The following is a 20358-nucleotide window of genomic DNA, read 5'->3' on the forward strand; positions in this document are numbered from 1 at the left end:
TTGGCGGAGTTGTGATGGTAGGACACTTTCAGGGACCCCTCGTAATTTCAAATTGTTTCTACGTGATCTGTCCTCGAGGTCTGCGACTTTTTCTTTTAGCCAGGTTACCTCATCTGACTGGTCGTTATGAGCATCTACCAGGGTATTGTATGATGCAGCATAATCCCCCATTTTTTTCTCTACGTGGTCCACTCTGCCCCCCAGTTCTCTCACCTCTGTTTTAAAGTTCTGCATGCATTCCATCATGTCTGCGTGCAGTGAGCTGCGTAATGAGACTAACATGTCTCTCAGGGTTGTGTCTGAGAGGGGCTGGTTTACAGTGGGGAAAGAGTTAATGGAGTCAGCCATCTCTCTCGTGTCTTCCAGAGAGTTATGTCCCGTACTGACCTTGTAGTTGGTCGAATCATTCGACATGCGGGGTTTCGATTTGGCAGGGCTGCCTGAGAGCGGAGTGGAGGCGTCTGGGGAGCAGGAGTGTGGGTTTCGTCCGGAGCTCGGGCTTGGTGTGGCCGAGTGTGATTCGATTGATGGAACCGGAGAGCAGCCGGCGGCGCCATCTTGGATCTCGCTGTGGTTCTTAGGGGGGAAGAAATCGTTTAATTTCTTCGGTTGTGAGGGGTTCTGTCTCTTCCTTGTCATCTCGGAGGGTATTGCGGACCTTTAGGTAGGTGCTGGTATCAGAAGGAGCAGTCTGGATCGCCTCGGATTGTTGTAAATCCTGCCGTCAGTGCAGAGCTAACAGGTCATGCGTCTGTTCTCTAGCGCGGTAGCCACGCCCCCCCCGATAAAAAGGTATCTTTGTCAACCATTTACTTTCTTTGCTTCATTCTCCCCATGAATGAAAGATAAAAACTGATCGGCTACTGTAATCAACTGCTTCACTTTTTATCCAACTTGGTTTGTTTTATTTGTTTGACTATTTGTTCTTGTTTGTTCTCTGTCTTGTCTTTTCTAGAGACTCTGGCAGTGCTGACCTCCATCAAAAGGCTCCAGACACCATCACAGACTGGAATGCCGGGGCCGTATGTTTGGGTCAGAGTGGATTTGGCCTGTCTCCTCCTGTCTCTCTTCGGGTCTTCCAGCCGTTCTTTGTGGATCTCACCCTCCCGTACTCTGTAGTGAGAGGAGAAACTTTCATCCTTAAAGCCTCAGTGTTTAACTATCTCAAACAGTGCATTAAGGTATTGAACAAATCATCTGAATATTTCTTTATTTGCACATTGTTGCCTGTGATTCATGAGATATAATATGTTTTCCTTATTCCTCTTTGATTTTTTTGGTTACTTCTGTACTTTTGTACTCTTTGCTGTTTTTTTTTTTTTATTATTTATAAAACATTTGAAAAGGAATATTCTTTAGCCAATCAAGCACAAACTAACTGGATATAGACCTTACTTGATTGCAGTCCAATCCATCCAATTTATTGGGCAACCATGTAAGGTCTATGGGTGCATTCCATCACCATGGCCTAGGCAGCCTGGAGATGTGCCTACCAGTGGTGGCTGGTGGTATGTTTTTTATTTTGGAGGGGGCGTGGTGATCAGACTGGTCTCCCACACCCCCTTACCCCCCTAGGTTAGTCGATCGGTCTCTGCACTTACCCCATCTAGATCGTAAGCTTCCTCCGGGCGCCGGCTTCACCCTGTGTCTACTCCTTCCTCGACTTCACAGTGGCATGGCTTCCCCTGCGTCTCCTCACTCCTCCTCCTCTGCATCCAATAGGATCGCTTCTCTTCTGGGGTCAATCGGGTCTCAGGACCCACTTCCTGAGCCAGGATTGGCCGGGAGGAGAATCAGGAAGACAATAGTAAATATTAAATAATATTATTGATACTCAGGCGCTGGTATAGCAATAAACAATAATATATGTGTTACGTGATGAAAAGCTGCAACCAAACTAGTGATCTCTCACTTTAAGATATGCATAAACATGTGTGAATATGGTGCGCTAATCTTCTATAAATTGATATACAATTGTGCTATATATTGTAGACCAATTTCCCAAGTGCTATAAATTAGTCAATATAAAAATGTGCTAAATAATAAATAAATTTCCATTTGAACACAACAAAAATGTGTATATATAAATAAAAGATAAAAAATATAAATTGATCGCACACAAAGATGGATCCTCCTAATGAAAACCAATAAACTCTATAACAAGCACTGGTGATCAGCAAATTGCATTATAAAGAGTTTTATACATTGTTATTACTGCCGTTGGAATGAACTGCGGCCAGGTGAAAACACATGAATATCAATAGCAACAAATAAAAGTACCAGATCTTTTCAAACAATGACTCTTGCATACGGTGGCTTGCAGATGAAGTGTACCCAGCTAATACCCAGATAATCACCATATCTTTCAAGGCTCAAACATGTAAAAAGAAAAAACAATAGTGTGTCCTATGAGCTGTCTTGAGCTGATGCACTCACATGTATTCGCTGAATGGGTCAGTGTGTGTAGCAGTCAGGCTTACTCCTCCTCTCAGCCCATTCGAGTGCCTACACACTCGTGGCTGACATCACTGGCTCCTCCTCCCGACGCGTTGTCACAGGTCACGTGACCTTCTCAAGGGAATGAAGCCTAGTGACGAACGTGTGGGTTTTAAACCGCTCTGTGTTTACAGGATGCCATAGTGACTTCGGATTTATTTGTATCATCATGCCGCATCACTGGACAGCCAAAGACCATACATAAATGTGAAAAATTCATACATAAGTATAAACACAATATATATATATATAAATATTATACTCTCAATTTCAATGACGCTTGAACCTAGACTGAGCTAGACTATAAATAGACCTTAAATAGATACTTTAATAACATTTCGGTGTATATAACAATATTATAGTTAAAAACTAAATGCATGTCTCCTGCATCTAGTGAAAAAAACTGTTAAAAAACTATAAGATTATTAAAAAATATTGAAAAAAAATGTTAAAACCGCAAAGTTGTCTGCTCTGACAGAAAGGCCAAATAGAATACTTATGTGGATTGTATTACTACATCAGAGATTAATTAAAAATTGGATATAAAACAATTAAGATCAAAATCGATATTTAATCCTAATGGCGCAAAACAATTAATTTCATATATCCATCTGGATTCCATTTTGCTCAATTCCCTAATTTTGTGACCGCCCCTCCAATGGGGTTTGAATTTCTCAATTGCCCAAAATTTTAATTCCGTGGCATTTTTTCCGTGTATTTCAGCAAAATGTCAGGATACACTATGCTTTGGGAATCCTGACTTGATGTTCTGTATGTGCTCACGTAATCTTTTCCATAAAGGGCGTTTAGTTTTTCCTATGTATTGTAAGGAACAAGAACATTCCAACATGTAAAAGACCCCTTCCGTGTGGCATGAGATGAAATCTTTTATTTCATATTCTTTTTTGGTGGTATTCGATATGAATTTATTGCACTTTTGTCCGTTTTGATTTGTGTTCAGACACGCAAAACATTTTTTGCATGGATAAAAGCCTTTTCCTTGAAAAAAGTAAAATCATGGTTTCTTTTTGGGGGATCTGGTACATTTTTCACAATCAGGTCTCTGAGGGTAGGTGCTCTTCTATATATAAAATGTGGTTTATCCGGTAAAATTTTATTCAGTTGTGCATCTACTTTTAAAAGTGACCAGTGCCTTTTGATTATCTGCTCAATTTTTTTGTGTTGAGCATTATAGTTGAATATCATAAGATTTCATGCTGGTTCTTCTAGATCTTCTCTTTATCCATTATAAGGGACTCTCTAGGTATTTCCAAAACCTCCTGGATTGTTCCTTTTATAAAATCTTCACTGTACCCTTTTTTTATGAATTTGTTACCTATTACATTTGCTTGTTCCACAAATGTATTATTGTTACTGCAATTTCTTCTAATCCTTATTATTTGTTCTTTGGGTATGTTAATGAGCCAAGGGTCATAATGGCAGCTCTCTGTTGGGATATGGCTGTTGCGTTCAACTGGTTTAAAAAATGTTTTGGTAGATAGACCTTCAGTTTCAAGACTTATTTCTAAGTCCAGGAATGTTGTTATATGGCTATTACTAATCTCATACGATAATCTGATGTTTTTTCGGTTATCATTTAATTTTTCAAAATATTGGATTAAGCTATTTTTATCTCCTTCCCAGATGATAATGCAATCATCTATAAATCTTTTAAACAAAACCAGCTCCTCTGGGAGGTTAGAATACAGTGCTCTGCGCCCCGAGTCCACCCTTTTTTGAAGCCAATTAGAGCTTCTAAAAAAAACTCCCCATTGGACTCCATGCGTCCGGTGCCCTGCATGTAAATTAGGGGCCAGGCACATGGATTAGGAGGGCGGCACCCATGCGCCCCATATGGACGGGCCGCCACTGGTGCCTACTGCTTCTAGCTTTGCAAAATAAACATGAATTGACCCAAACTTACTTATGCCTAGACCAGAGATCTCCAAACTACGGCCCTCCAGCTGTTGCAAAACTACATGCAGGGCCGATCCTAGGGTCACAGACGCCTGGGTGCAGAAATATTTCTGGCGCCCCCACGTGGGCGTGGTCATCTTAACAACTCCTCCTCTTTACAAATGTTTCTATGGCAACGACTCAAACACAGAGATGTTCCCCTAAGAACTCTTCGTTACCCTGGGATCCTCCCATGATCTTTTAACAATAAAGAAAATACAGGAAGAGCGTACACTATTGAGACCTGGAGCAGAGTCTCTCTGATGCACACAGAGAGGGCTTCTGTTAGAAAGTCTGTTAGAAAGAGCCCCCAGACATAGTACTGGAGATGATCAGAGACTGCAGACATGGTACAGGAGATGGTCAGAGACTGCAGACATAGTACAGGAGATGGTCAGAGACTGCAGACGTAATACAGGAGATGGTCAGAGACTGCAGACATGATACAAGAGATGGTCAGAGACTGCAGACATAGTACAGGAGATGGTCAGAGACTGCAGACATAGTACAGGAGATGGTCAGACTGCAGACATGTTACAAGAGATGGTCAGAGACTGCAGACATGTTACAAGAGATGGTCAGAGACTGCAGACATAATACAGGAGATGGTCAGAGACTGCAGACATGATACAAGAGATGGTCAAAGACTGCAACATAATACAGAAGATGGTCAGAGACTGCAGACATGATACAAGAGATGGTCAGAGACTGCAGACATGTTACAAGAGATGGTCAGAGACTGCAGACATGTTACAAGAGATGGTCAGAGAATGCAGACATATTACAGGAGATGGTCAGAGACTGGAGATATAATACAGGAGATGGTCAGAGACTGCAGACATAATACAGGAGATGATCAGAGACTGCAGACATGATACAAGAGATGATCAGAGACTGCAGACATGATACAAGAGATGGTCAGAGACTGTAGACATAATACAGAAGATGGTCAGAGACTGCAGATATGATACAAGAGATGGTCAGTGACTGCAGACATAATATAGGAGATGGTCAGAGACTGCAGACATAATACAGGAGATGGTCAGAGATTGCAGACATAATACAGGAGATGGTCAGAGACTGCAGACATAGTACAGGAGATGGTCAGAGAATGCGGACATACTATAGGAGATGGTCAGAGACTGCAGACCTAGTACAGAAGATGCTCAGAGACTGCAGACACACTACAGGAGATAGTCAGAGACTGCAGATATGATACAAGAGATGGTCAGAGACTACAGACATGAAACAAGAGATGGTCAGAGACTGCAGACATGATACAAGAGATGGTTAGAGACTGCAGACATGTTACAAGAGATATTTAGAGACTGCAGACATGTTACAAGAGATGGTCAGAGAATGCAGACATATTACAGGAGATGGTCAGAGACTGGAGATATAATACAGGAGATGGTCAGAGACTGCAGACATAATACAGGAGATGGTCAGAGACTGCAGACATGATACAAGAGATGGTCAGAGACTGCAGACATAGTACAGGAGATGGTCAGAGACTGCAGACATGTTACAAGAGATGGTCAGAGACTGCAGACATGTTACAAGAGATGGTCAGAGACTGCAGACATATTAAAAGAGATGGTCAGAGACTGCAGACATATTACAGGAGATGGTTAGAACAGAGGCGTTGCTAGGGGCGTGCGGGGGGTGCGGCCCGCACAGGGTGACACCCGCTAGAGGGGTGACACCCTCCCGACGGTGTGGAAAGCACTGGTATTTTTTTTTTTTAATCAGCCGACCCGATCATCACCCCGCACTCCACAGCCTGGTTGAAACACACACCTCCAGCGCCGTGGCGGCGCTTGGTATGTCAGTGTGAGTGTGAGCGTGCTGCGTGTCGTCCTTCTTCCTCCTCCTACTGAGCCAGCCTGAGCCTGTCACATCTCATCTTTCACACTGTACTGCAGAGTGTGAGATTACGTCACTGACTGTCTGTGTCTTACACACACTATCTCCGCCCGGGCGGTGCGCTGCCCTCCGCTCTTCGCTCCTCTCTCCAGACCCCAGCCAGCTGCTGCCAGATTCGGAACAGGAGGGGGGTGTGTGGAGGGGGTTGTTGTGTCCTGGTATCCTCCACTGGCCCGAGCTCAAGGGGTGAGGTGAGGCCGACTCCGAGGGGGGTAGGGTGGTTGCCATGGTACCGACACGCCACCAAAGAGCTGGTGTGGGAGGACTCTCACTGTCTGGCGCCCTGGCTGACCTGTGCTGTGTGCAAGTATGATAAGGAAGGGGGGGTGCAAGGTGGTCTGCTAGACACAGCTATAGTTAATATATATATATATATATATATATATATATATATATATATATATATATATATATAGCTGGTCCAGACGCCCCCCCACCAGCTCACTCAGCTACTGTGCCTATTAATATCTAATATATCTGTGTCCAGCAGCACCCCCCCTCCTTATCAGACAGACAACACTCACTATATTATATTAGCTGACTGAGCCACCCCCACCCTGAGCTAGTCTGATGATGATGGGGGGGTGCTGCTGGACACAGATATATTATATTAGACATAGGCACAGTAGCTGAGTGACACACCCACCCACCCTGACTGAGCTGGTCTCATGGGGGGATGCTGTGTCCACAGTCACCAGGTACTGAGCGGAGCCGCCCTAAGCTGGTCTGATAAGGGGGGGTGTCTACAGACCACAGCACAGGTGTAGTCAGACAGTGACCCACACCCACATCAGATCCATCCAGCAAGCAACACGCCTTGTTGTCAGCAGATTACAGCATCTTCCCTGTGGTCATCCGATCCGGTCCAGCAAGCAACATGCCGTGTCAGCAGATCACAGCATCTTCTCTGTGGTCATCCGATCCGGTCCAGCAAGCAACACGCCATGTCAGCAGGTCAGTTCCAAAATGCAAATCAAATCATCAATGCCAATGATGCCATTATCTGCTGTCCCCGGGGACAGACCCAAACCAGAGATCACCACACAGTGGATTGGATCTGTCCCTGGGGACAGCAGATAATGAAAAGTGTGGGGGCAGAGCTGCAATGACGTCACTCATCATTTTGGAGCCCTCGGTTAGGCCCCTTTCACACTGGGGCGGTGGGGGGGTGACACCATGTTATACCGCACCAGGTGACACCAACCCTAGTGACGCCATTGGGTCAGAGACTGGAGATATAATACAGGAGATGGTCAGAGACTGCAGACATAATACAGGAGATGGTCAGAGACTGCAGACATGATACAAGAGATGGTCAGAGACTGCAGACATAGTACAGGAGATGGTCAGAGACTGCAGACATAATACAGGAGATGGTCAGAGACTGCAGACATAATACAGGAGATGGTCAGAGACTGCAGACATACTACAGGAGATAGTCAGAGACTGCAGACATAATACAGGAGATGGTCAGAGAATGCGGACATACTATAGGAGATGGTCAGAGACTGCAGACCTAGTACAGAAGATGGTCAGAGACTGCAGATATACTACAGGAGATAGTCAGAGACTGCAGATATGATACAAGAGATGGTCAGAGACTACAGACATGAAACAAGAGATGGTCAGAGACTGCAGACATGATACAAGAGATGGTCAGAGACTGCAGACATGTTACAAGAGATGGTCAGAGACTGCAGACATGTTACAAGAGATGGTCAGAGACTGCAGACATGTTACAAGAGATGGTCAGAGACTGCAGACATAATACAGGAGATGGTCAGAGACTGGAGATATAATACAAGAGATGGTCAGAGACTACAGACATAGTACAGGAGATGGTCAGAGACTGCAGACATAGTACAGGAGATGGTCAGAGACTGCAGACATAGTACAGGAGATGGTCAGAGACTGCAGACATAATACAGGAGATGGTCAGAGACTGCAGACATGTTACAAGAGATGGTCAGAGACTGCAGACATAGTACAGGAGATGGTCAGAGACTGCAGTTCCGATGGACGATAGTAAATAATAGCCGATCGGCCCTCTCACCTGACCCAGCGATACAGCAACAACGGTTCCTCTGATCAGGAGTCAGCTCACTCTGAATTGCCCGTGGTGACTCTGTTGGGTAGAGCCCAGATCTATATTCTGGCAATGACTCCATTCCTTTCTCCACCAGGGATGGCGCCAGGCTGTGTGGCTTTCCCACTGGTGGCGCAGGGCAGCGGGGTTCTCTCTCTGATGGTGTTCCCTCAGCACTGTCCTCTCCCTCTGGAGTCCTGGGTGTACTTTCGTGAAAGCTTTCCCGGGCTCTCTCTCTCTCACATTCAGCTGAGCATGCTGTGTGGGCTGCAGTTTCTGTGTTACAGTGGGGCTGCCAGTCCTTGGGACTACATGTCCCACAATCCTTTTCTTTGCTCCTTTTTTTTCTTCCCTGGCCGATATGAAGGTGGGGGAAGAAACATAGTGCGCCTCTCACTAGTACAGCAGCGCACAAGAGGAGGAGAGGAAGAGGGGAAACAAGAGCCCGTGGCTGCAGTGGCATCATTAAGGTTGGTGCGGTAAAACATGGTACAAACCACCTGCCCCTTCCATTAGTACAGACCCCCCCAGGACAATCCACCCCCCTCCATTGGTACAGACCCCCGCGACAAACCACCTGCCCCCTTCCATTAGTACAGACCCCCCCAGACAAACCACCCCCCTACATTAGTACAGACCCCCAGGACAAATCACCCCCCTCTATATTAGTATAGACCCCCCAGGACAAACCACCTCCTCTACATTAGTACAGACCCCCAGGACAAATCACCCCCCACATTAGTTTAGACCCCCCCAGGACAACCCAATCCCCCTACATTAGTGCAGACCCCCCAGGGCAAATTACCCCCGCCCCTACATTAGTTTAGACCCCCCGGACAAATCACCCCCCCTACATTAGTATAGAACCCCCCAGGACAAATCACCCCCCTACATTAGTTTAGACCCCCGCAGGACAAATCACCCCCCCTACATTAGTACAGACCCCCCAGGGCAAATCACCCCCACCCCTACATTAGTTTAGACCCCCCAGGACAAATCACCCCCCTACATTAGTACAGACCCCCTAGGACAAACCACCTCCTCTACATTAGTACAGACCCCCAGGACAAATCACCCCCCTGCATTAGTTTAGACCCCCAGGACAAATCACCCCCCTACATTAGTACAAACCCCCCAGGACAAACCACCCCCCTACATTAGTACAGACCCCCCCGGACAAATCACCCCCCTACATTAGTATAGACCCCCCAGGACAAACCACCTCCTCTACATTAGTACAGACCCCCCAGGACAAACCACCTCCTCTACATTAGTACAGACCCCCAGGACAAATCATCCCTCCACATTAGTACAGACCCCCAAGGACAAACCACCCCCCCACATTAGTACAGACCCCCAGGACAAATCACCCCCCCACATTAGTACAGACCCCCCCAGGACAAACCACCCCCCCACATTAGTACAGACCCCCCAGGACAAATCACCCCCCTACATTAGTACAGACCCCCAGGACAAACCACCCCCTACATTAGTACAGACCCCCAGGACAAATCACCCCCCCACATTAGTACAGACCCTCCAGGACAAATCACCCCCCCACATTAGTACAGACCCTCCAGGACAAATCACCCCCCCTACATTAGTACAGACCCCCAGGACAAATCACCCCCCCTACATTAGTACAGACCCCCCAGGACAAACCACCCCCTACATTAGTACAGACCCCCAGGACAAACCACCCCCCCACATTAGTACAGACCCCCCAGGACAAATCACCCCCTCAACATTAGTACAGACCCCCCCAGGACAAATCACCCCCTCAACATTAGTACAGACCCCCCCAGGACAAACCACCCCCCTACATTAGTACAGACCCCCAGGACAAATCACCCCCCACATTAGTACAGACCCCCAGGACAAATCACCCCCCTACATTAGTACAGACCCCAGGACAAATCACCCCCCTACATTAGTACAGACTCCCCAGGACAAACCACCCCCCTACATTAGTACAAACCCCCCTAGGGCAAATCACCCCCCTACATTAGTACAGACCCCCCCGGACAAATCACCCCCCTACATTAGTACAGACCCCCAGGACAAACCACCCTCCCTACATTAGTACAGACCATCCCAGGACAAACCACCTCCTCTACATTAGTACAGACCCTCCAGGGCAAATCACCCCCCTACATTAGTACAGACCCCCCCAGGACAAATCACCCCCCTACATTAGTACAGACCCACCCAGGACAAACCACCCCCCTACATTAGTACAGACCCCCAGGACAAATCACCCCCCCACATTAGTATAGACCCCCCCAGGACAAATCACCCCCCTACGTTAGTACAGACCCCCCCAGGACAAATCACCCCCCTACATTAGTACAGACCCCCCCCAGGACAAACCCCCCCTACATTAGTACAGACCCCCCAGGACAAATCACCCCCCCACATTAGTACAGACCCCCCAGGACAAATCACTCCCCCTACATTAGTACAGACCCCCAGGACAAATCACCCCCCCTACATTAGCACAGACCCCCCCAGGACAACCCCCCCACATTAGTACAGAACCCCCAGGACAAATCACCCCCCCCACATTAGTACAGACTCCCCCTCCATTAGGCTAATTAAAAACACCCAGGCAGCAGCTGGAGAGGAGAGGACGGTGTGCAGCTGTGCCGCCCGGGTGGAGAGCAGAGCTCAGGCTTGGGCAGCAGGCAGGACTCAGAAATACACACAGAAGAAGTGGAACACGTCAGGCTTGGGCGGGCCACCCCCCCATGACGTCATTGCGCGGCTGCGGCTGGTCTCTCTCTGAACACAGAAACAGCCGCTCCAGTCTTTGGCTGTCTCGCTCTTCTCCTCTGACAGGAGGAGCGAGGGGGGATAGTGGGCACAGTGGCGGCAGTGGCGGTGACCGGCAGAGAGAGCCGCCTACGGACAAGGAGAGGAGGAGGGAGGGGAGCACTCTGGCGCTTCAGTGACAGCGCCCCCACCTCTGTGGCGCCTGGGTGCACTGCACCCTGTGCACCCCGGCCAGGATCGGCCCTGACTACATGTCCCATGAGACATTGTAAAACGCTGACATTCACAGGCATGACTAGGCATGATGGAAATTACTAAACTAAGCAGTGCAATAACTTCTCCGCAGGATGTGGAAACCTTGCAAAAAGATCTGAACAAATGAATGGTGTGGGCAACTACATGGCAAATGAGGTTCATTGTAGACAAATGTAAAATAATGCATTTGGGTGGCAAAAATATGAATGCAATCTATACACTGGGGGGAGAACCTCTGGAAGAATCTAGGATGGAAAAGGACCTGGGGGTCCTAGTATATGACAAGCTGCTGCTAACAAAGCAAACAGAATATTGGCATGCATTAAAAAGGGGATTAACTCCAGAGATAAAACGATAATTCTCCCGCTCTACAAGATTCTGGTCCGGCCGCACCTAGAGTATGCTGTCCAGTTCTGGGCATCAGTCCTCAGGAAGGATGTACTGGAAATGGAGTGAGTACAAAGAAGGGCAACAAAGCTAATAAAGGGTCTGGAGGATATTAGTTATGAGGAAAGGTTGAGAGCACTGAACTTATTCTCCTTGGAGAAGAGATGCTTGAGAGGGGATATGATTTCAATATATAAATACCGTACTGGTGACCCCACAATAGGGATAAAACTTTTTTGCAGAAGGTAGTTTAACAAGACTCGTGGCCACTCATTAAAATTAGAAGAAAAGAGGTTTAACCTTAAACTACATAGAGGGTTCTTTACTGTAAGAGCGGCAAGGATGTGGAATTCCCTTCCACAGGCGGGGGCATTGATAGTTTCAAGAAAACGATTAGATAATCACCTGAACAACAGCAACATACAGGGATATACAATGTAATACTGACATATAATCACACACATAGGTTGGACGTGATGGACTTGTGTCTTTTTTCAACCTCACCAACTATGCAACTATACAAAATTTTATTTCCTGAACAACTGGAGGGCCATAGTTTGGAGACTCCTGGCCTAGACCATTAGACCTCTGATTCCTATGGCTAGCTTTAAAGCTTGTGTAGACAGACTTCAGGCTCAACAGTATATCAAATCCAATGTGTGTTCAGGAACTTCCAAGATGCTTTGAGTTGCTTTGGTGTGCCTTTCAGTTGCTTACATTTTTTTGCTTTGAGGTGAATTGCGTTTTCATTCACGTTCACTTGCATGTCATAGAAAAGCGGCTTGAACACAATGAAAAGTCCATCGACATGACCCCTAAAGGGGAAACTCCAGTTTTATTTTAAAAAAATTCCCTCAAAGTCAACTAGATAAACTTCAAAACTTTCTGCACATTCTTGCTAGCTTATGTTCTATAGATTTTGATACAGACACTGTCAGTGACCTTTCTAAAGCCTGTAGCTATATGTATGCCTTTACTCTAATCATTTATCAGTCTTGTGGATGTGGCTTAATGTGACTTTTAGGTAAAGACCTTCAACTTTAAATTCAACATTTCATATTCCTAACATGTGCCTGCTGTACCATGTACTTGTATAGAACAAAGTATCCTGTTCTTTTTGTATTGCTTCCTTTGTGTGAAATCCCCAGTGTTCCTGCCAGCCCCTCTTCTTTCCTATTAAAAACTGACCACACTAGGCATGAGAGCACAGCTGCTGTTTTTCCTCCCCCAGCTCTTATGCAGCTGAAAACAGGAAAAAGTGTGAAAAAGGAGGAAAAAATGTTTATAGGGTATTTGTTTTTTTAGATCTATACACAAACGTTTTGTCTTTCATTTCTATTTTAAACTGAATTGGGTGCTTTTGCAAGGTGAGGATTTACATATACTTTAACTAACCTTGTTTTGACAGATTAAAGTCACACTGGGGCCCACTGAGGAGTTGGAGCAGACACCTTGTACAGACTGTACCTACAGCAGCTGCCTGTGTGCCGACGAGAGCAAAACCTTCTACTGGAACCTGAAGGCCACCAAACTGGGTGAGGAGGGATTTTTGAAACCCGATATTAGACATTTATTGTTTTGCATGTATTGTTGATAACTGGTCAACATGTTCATTAGCAAATCATTAGTATAATGATACTTTGATCATTATATCAAGTTACTATATTCCTTTTTTTCCTCACCTTTTATCTGCTCACGCATTCTACCTCTGAGTATGAAACACATTCTAAAGGATTTCTTTTTTTTTTCTAAAGTGAAAACTTTTAGGATGCCCACGGAATACAACTTTTTTCTTTTCATTTTAGAGTAAACCTTTACTGTCTAGCCTTATTTAATGGTGACCTCATCTTTTTGCAGGAGAAGTAAATATCACAGTACAGACTAAGGCCGTGAACACTGAAGAGCTGTGCCAGAATGAGATCCCATTTGTTCCCAAACAAGGAGCCACTGATACCATTGTGAAACCCTTACTTGTACAGGTCAGTGCGAAAGTACAGATCTAGAACACAGGAATATTCGAAGCATGGCCTAGTTTAGATTATTGAAAGGAATCATACACACATTTGGAAGCAAACATTTAAATTTGAAAGATAATATAGTAAAACCTTGGGTTGCAAGCATAATTCGTTCCGGAAACATGCTTGTAATCCAAAGCACTCGTATGTCAAAGCAAATTTCCCCATAAGAAATAATGTAAATTCAGATAATTTGTTCCACAACTATTTATTTATAAGTCCTTCAGTTTATAGTCCGTATAAAAACATTATAACAATGTGATAGGTTGTGTAACCATAAAATGTTCATTTACAAATGGAAGCCTCCACAAGGGGATTAGAAGCAATCTCCAGCAGAAGCTACAGAGTATAAAAGAGAAGAGAGGGCCTCTAAGTGTCGCAATATGGTTACATTGAATGAAGGTACAACATTTAGCAAATCGCATGGTTGATGATTAAAAGAGGCACATCTAAGTATGCAGGCATCCGGGGTAAAGCTGTCCACATAGACCATCCCCTGCACCACCGGCTCTCTCCGCTGTCAGCCTACAATCATGACCGGGAAGACTACCCTGCAGTAGAGCGATCTGAAAGGGAGGCTTGAACTGCTTGTGGAGCGCAGTGTGGAAGGGATGATGTCAATGGCAGTGAGGAGGATGGTCTATGTGGACAGCTTTACCCCCGATGCCTGCATACTTAGATGTGCCTCTTTTAATCATCAATAATATGAGTTGCTGAATGTTGTACCTTCATTAAATGTAAACATATTGCTACACTTAGAGGTGCCTCTTTTCTGTTTTAAACTCAGTTGTGACGTGACGCTACTTGTATATCAAGACATCACTTGCATATCAAGTAAAAATTTATTAAAATAAATATATTCTTGCAAAATGCTGTCAAACCAAGTTACTCTCAAACCAAGGTTTTACTGTAGGTAGCTATTTGAAGGTAAAACTATCAAGATTTATGGATTATCATGGGTATAGTGTGTGAGTATTATGCATTTTCTGCGTGCTCTCTGACTGCATATGTCTCTGCAGATGCTCTGTCTTTATTTTTCCTGTCTATGTGTGCTTTCAACTGTGTGCTCTGTGGCAGTAATGGCTGGTGCTCGATATTTTGGGGGGGCGTCAAAACAATGCCAAGCCCCCCTGCGAGAGACAGATGGGAATGCGGCAATCCCCCCCCGGGGGAGACGGACGGGAATGCGGTGATGCCCCCCAGGGGGAGATGGATGGGAATGTGTTGATCCTCCCAGGGGAAGATGGACGGGAATGCGGTGATCCCCCCCCAGGGGGAGATGGACGGGAATGCGGTAATGCCCACCCCCTGGGGGAGATGAATAGGAATTCTGCAGCGATCAGAGGCCTCCTTACCTTAGAAAAGAGGCAGATCAGGCAGACATGGATCCGGGCTGCAGCTCCTCGCTCCGGGGCCATTGCTTCTCCTCCAGGCCAAACAGGAAGTGGTTCCTGACTGAGACCCAATTGGCCCAGAGTCCAAAGACTCCCTGGCCAATCGGGTCTCAGGAACTGCTTCCTGATTGGCCGGGAAGAGATTTAGGAAGGCAATACCGAATATTAATAATGTCACACAAGTGGGAGGGCTCTGCACCCTGAGCCCACCCTTTTTTGAAGCCAATTAGAGCCTCCGGCTGTAATCATTTCCTTAAAAAAAAAAGAAACCCCATTGAAATCCACGCGTCTGGTGCCCCGCATGTAGCTTAGGGGGCCTGACACATGCATTGGGGGGGGGTGCCCATGCGCCACCTATGGACAGGCTGCCACTGCTCTGTGGGCTCCATGTGTGCTGTGCCTGTGCATTCTTTATGTGTGCAACTGTTCATGACTTGACTGTGTATGCTCTGAGTACAGTATATTTGATACAACTGTTTACTCTTGGTGCTTATGATCTTTTTTCTGTTTACTGCATGTGGAGTAGCCCACAGTCTTCACTTTCTGGACATGCAATCTCTTTAGAGCCCTGGTGCCCAACCTGTGGATCTTTGTACTTTTTGTGCAGTCCTCAGTGTGCAAACACTAAACTGTGTTTCCCTATACCTCTTTTATAGTAGTGATTTTTAGCAGCCTCATGTAATGTCTCCAGTCTATGAAGCAAGCTCCTAGTCTCCAATGACTTCTAAATAATGCCAACAGTCTTTGATAGACATGTGCACTGCCAAAAAATTTGTTCATTTTTTTGGGTTTTTTTTTTTGTTTTTCGGGTTTCTCGTTATAATCGCAATTTGTAAATTTGTAAATTCGAAAATTCGTAATTTTGAAAAATCCATAAATTCAAAAATCCAAAAATAAGAATGAAAATCCGAAAATTCTAAAGAATAACTGATTAACTAACTAACTAACTAACTAACTAACTAACTAACTAACTAACTAACTAACTAACTAACTAATAATAACTAACTATTAAATTATAGGTATTGGAATTTCCTTTCAAATTTGGCTGTTAGTAAACGTAACGAATGCGAATTTATCCAAAGTTACAAACGATCTGAAATATAGAATTCCACATCTAAACAAATGGAACAGAACAAATTAATAATAAATAATAATAATATTTTTGTGTTATTATTATTATTATTAATATTATGATTGTTATTTATTATTATTATTATTAATTCATTACATTCCATTAGTTTAGATATGGCATTCGTTATTACAGATAATTTGTAACTTCGGATAAATTTGTATTTGTTATGTTCACTAATGCCGCGTACACACGGGCGGACTTTTTGACGGACTAGGTCCGGCGGACTTTGACGGACTTTCCGACAGACTTTCCGACTGACTTTCAATTGAATGGACTTGCCTACACACGATCAACCAAAGTCCAACGGATTCGAAGGTGATGATGTACGACCGGACTAAAATAAGGAAGTTCATAGCCAGTAGCCAATAGCTGCCCTAGCATCGTTTTTTTGTCCGTTGGACAGACGAGCTGACTTTTCAACCGGACTCGAGTCCATCAGAAAGATTTGAAACATGTTTTATTTCTAGGACTGTCGGACTTTTGGAAAAAAAAAGTCTGCTGGAGCCCACACATGGTCGAATTGTCCGACGGAGTCCGGTCCGCCGGACCTACTCCGTCGAAAGGTCCGCTCGTGTGGCATAACAGCCAAATTTGAAAGGAAATTCCAATACCTTTAATTTATTAGTTAGTTATTATTTCAGATTTTCAAATTTTTGGGTTTTCAAATTCTCAAATTTTGATTTTACGAATATTCAAATTTATGAACATTTGGAAAAATTCATTAAACGGGTTAATTCGGATGTTTCCGAATTAACAAGTTTGTCGAAATTTGTTAAAAAAACAAATTTGGTACGAAATGAATTGCACATGTCTAGTCTTTGACAGTCCCCTGCAGCAAACCCACAATCTCTGATCATCCCTTGTATCATGTCTGTAATCTCTGACCATCTCTTGTAACGTGTCTGCAATCTCTGATCACCTCCTATATAATGTTCAGTCTCTGACCATCTCTTGTATCATGCCTCTAGTCTTTGACTATATCGTGTTGTATGTCTGCTGGCTCTGTTAATGAATATTCACTAAATTGTAGTGTGGCCGCACATACAGTATCAAGAAAGCTGCTCTAGAGGTTGTGGACTTCAATGAGAGCACAGGTATGGGGATGGAGCAGCCATGCTTGATTCCCACTCCTGTAACATTGCTAAGGAGAGCAGGGAAAGAGGAGGTAGCAAAGGGCAATGTAGAGAGGGAAAAGAGAAGAGAGAGATAAGTGTTTTGTCTCTGAGGATGTAAAAATAACTTCTCCGCAGGATGTGGAAACCTTGCAAAAAGATCTGAACAAATGAATGGGGTGGGCAACTACATGGCAAATGAGGTTCAATGTAGAAAAATGGAAAATAATGCATTTGGGTGTCAAAAATATGATTGCAATCTATACACTGGGGGGAGAATCTCTGGTGGAATCTAGGATGGAAAAGGACCTGGGGGTCCTAGTAGATGATAGGCTCAGCAATGGCATGCAATGCCAAGCTGCTGCTAACAAAGCAAACAGAATATCAGCATGCATTAAAAGGGGGATCAACTCCAGAGATAAAATGATAATTCTCCCACTCTACAAGACTCTGGTCCGGCCGCACCTAGAGTATGCTGTCCAGTTCTGGGCACCAGTCCTCAGGAAGGATGTACAGGAAATGGAGCGAGTACAAAGAAGGGCAACAAAGCTAATAAAGGGTCTGGAGGATATTAGTTATGAGAAAAGGTTGCGAGCACTAAACTTATTCTCTCTGGAGAAGAGACGCTTGAGAGGGGATATGATTTCAATTTATAAATACTGTACTGGTGACCCCACAAAAAAACTTTTTCACGGAAAACTCATTGCCACTCATTAAAATTAGAAGAAAAGAGGTTTAACCTTAAACTACGTAGAGGGTTCTTTACTGTAAGAGCAGCAAGGATGTGGAATTCCCTTCCACAGGCAGTGGTCTCAGCGGGGAGCATCAATAGTTTCAAAAAACTATTAGATAAGCACCTGAACGACCGCAACATACAGGGATATACAATGTAAAATGATGATTTACTAAAGGCAAATAGACTGTGCACTTTGCAAAATGCAGTTGCACTCTCTAAGAGCAGCTGCTCCAGTAAGCTCTGCTGACCTTTATCATTCAATCATGTGCCTGCAAAAAAGCCTTTTTTTTTCCTTGCACGTGATTGGGTATTCTTTGCAAAGTGAAGCTTTACCTCATTTAATCAGCCCTGGAGCAACTGCACTTGCAGAGGTCAATTGCACTTTGCAAAGTGCACAGTCTATTTGCCTTTAGTAAATCAACCCCAGTATGTCCAACTCAAGAGAGCTTGAGCTTTTCCATGAAAAACTGTTTGTGCTTCAGCATAGTGGCCACAAGCTTTTTACAGCAGAACCTAACTGTACCTGAGCACTAGAGATGGGCTCAGGCGTGTTCGGGATCCTAGTCCCAACCCATCTGTCTGATCCCGCCAGGAAGCCGATACTGCACACTGCTAATCATGGGCGGTGAGAAATTTCCCGGTCCGCAGCTGCACAGACCAGGAAATGTCTCACTGCCTGTGATTAGTGGTGTGCAGTGTTGGGTTTCTGGTGGGATCGGGCAGGTGGATTGGGACTAGAAACCCAAACACACCTGAACTCATCTCTACTGAGCACCACAAGTTGAAACTAATTAATTTTGAATATTCAAAGAAAACCCTCCCATCTATACTCCATGTCTCCATGCTTTATTCTGTTGAGTAATCACTTTGAAAAACTCTCCGCTAGCATTTATAGTCATGGCCATCCTGAGTAAGGGCAGATGATTTATGTAACATTTGGTGTCTACTGCGAAAAAAAACATGCTACTCTAAACTATGCAAAAGGGGCTGCTGTTCTGTGCCTATATTAATCCTTATGAAGCACCCTCCTCTAGTTGGGCTGCTAGGCTAAATTTTGTTTTTAGTTTCACTGTAGTGATTGGATCAGTGATCTTTTGTTTTTTCTTGGTATTCTGCTGCACTTAGTTTTTGGCGCACCTTGTTTTTCTACCAGTGTTCTTCCAGAGACTTTATAGACTTTATGGACTTTATAGACTTTTAGTTGTGTTATCAGTGTGTTTCAGTACCCTCTCGTGTGCCATTCTGTTTTTGTCTTATTGGTTTTGTCAGTTCAGGGTTTCCAAAACTGAGAGTTTGATTCCCCCACCTGCCTCTAAAAAACGTTTCTAGAGCTTAGGGCAGGGAGATTCAGATTCTCAGTTGAAAATTTATCATGCTCCAGCCAATCCCTCTAAGGGGGCATCCACAAGGTGGCTGGTGAGGTGATAAATGTGCAGGAGAACCTTTCCGCTCCAAGTAGGGTTCCAGGTTCCTGGGGGGGCTGATGCCCCTGGAAGAGAGAGCTACTGAGGCAAGAGATTGCAGTCTGGGTCTTGGCAGAAGCTGGACTGAGGACCTGGAAAAGATTGCTAGAGGATTATATTTGCTGTAGAGCATTGTTCTGAAATCCTGGTCTGGAAAATGATCTTGTTATTTCCCTCACTGAAGATCTGCCTGTGGATGCTGGGTGGCAGCCAGCTCCTGGAATACTGCAAGTAAAGACCTTGCTGTGGACTATTAGTTGTGCAAGTGCTAGAAGCTGTTATATGGGACTGGGACCTGCTACTATAGGGTTCTTGATATCCTGCCCATTACCTCCAGAAAAGGCTACTATTCAAAGATTAATGAGAACTTTGTCTTTCCATTATTGCTATTGATCATTTTGGAGTATCCTGTGACCCCCTTCTCCTGGTAAAGTTCATCAGCAATAAATACTAAAAACTCATCCCCTAGCCTAGACTGAACCTGAATTGTCAGTGTTTGTGGATCTGTGCATGTGACTGGGAGCCTCTGTACTCTACTGGGCGACCTGGGTTCATTCTCAGCAGCCCCTTCAGGGGTAAGCACTAAACTTATTAATGTCAGTTAAAGGAATTGTGGGGTGGGTGGCTA

The 20358-nt window shown here is 44.8% G+C and overlaps 1 protein-coding gene across 1 annotated transcript in view; it reads left to right on the top strand.

The window, feature by feature from the left end:
* LOC141105648 (alpha-2-macroglobulin-like) overlaps window positions 1–20358 on the top strand; it is a 235574-nt gene that overhangs the window by 127429 nt on the left and 87787 nt on the right. Inside the window, exons 19-21 of the mRNA XM_073595624.1 lie at window positions 956–1181; window positions 13287–13413; window positions 13736–13857. Of these exons, the coding sequence (XP_073451725.1) occupies window positions 956–1181; window positions 13287–13413; window positions 13736–13857 (475 nt within the window). The remainder of the gene's footprint in view (window positions 1–955; window positions 1182–13286; window positions 13414–13735; window positions 13858–20358) is intronic.

The sequence above is a fragment of the Aquarana catesbeiana genome, linkage group LG08, assembly GCF_042186555.1.
Source record: "Aquarana catesbeiana isolate 2022-GZ linkage group LG08, ASM4218655v1, whole genome shotgun sequence".
NCBI classification, from domain to species: Eukaryota; Metazoa; Chordata; class Amphibia; order Anura; family Ranidae; genus Aquarana; species Aquarana catesbeiana.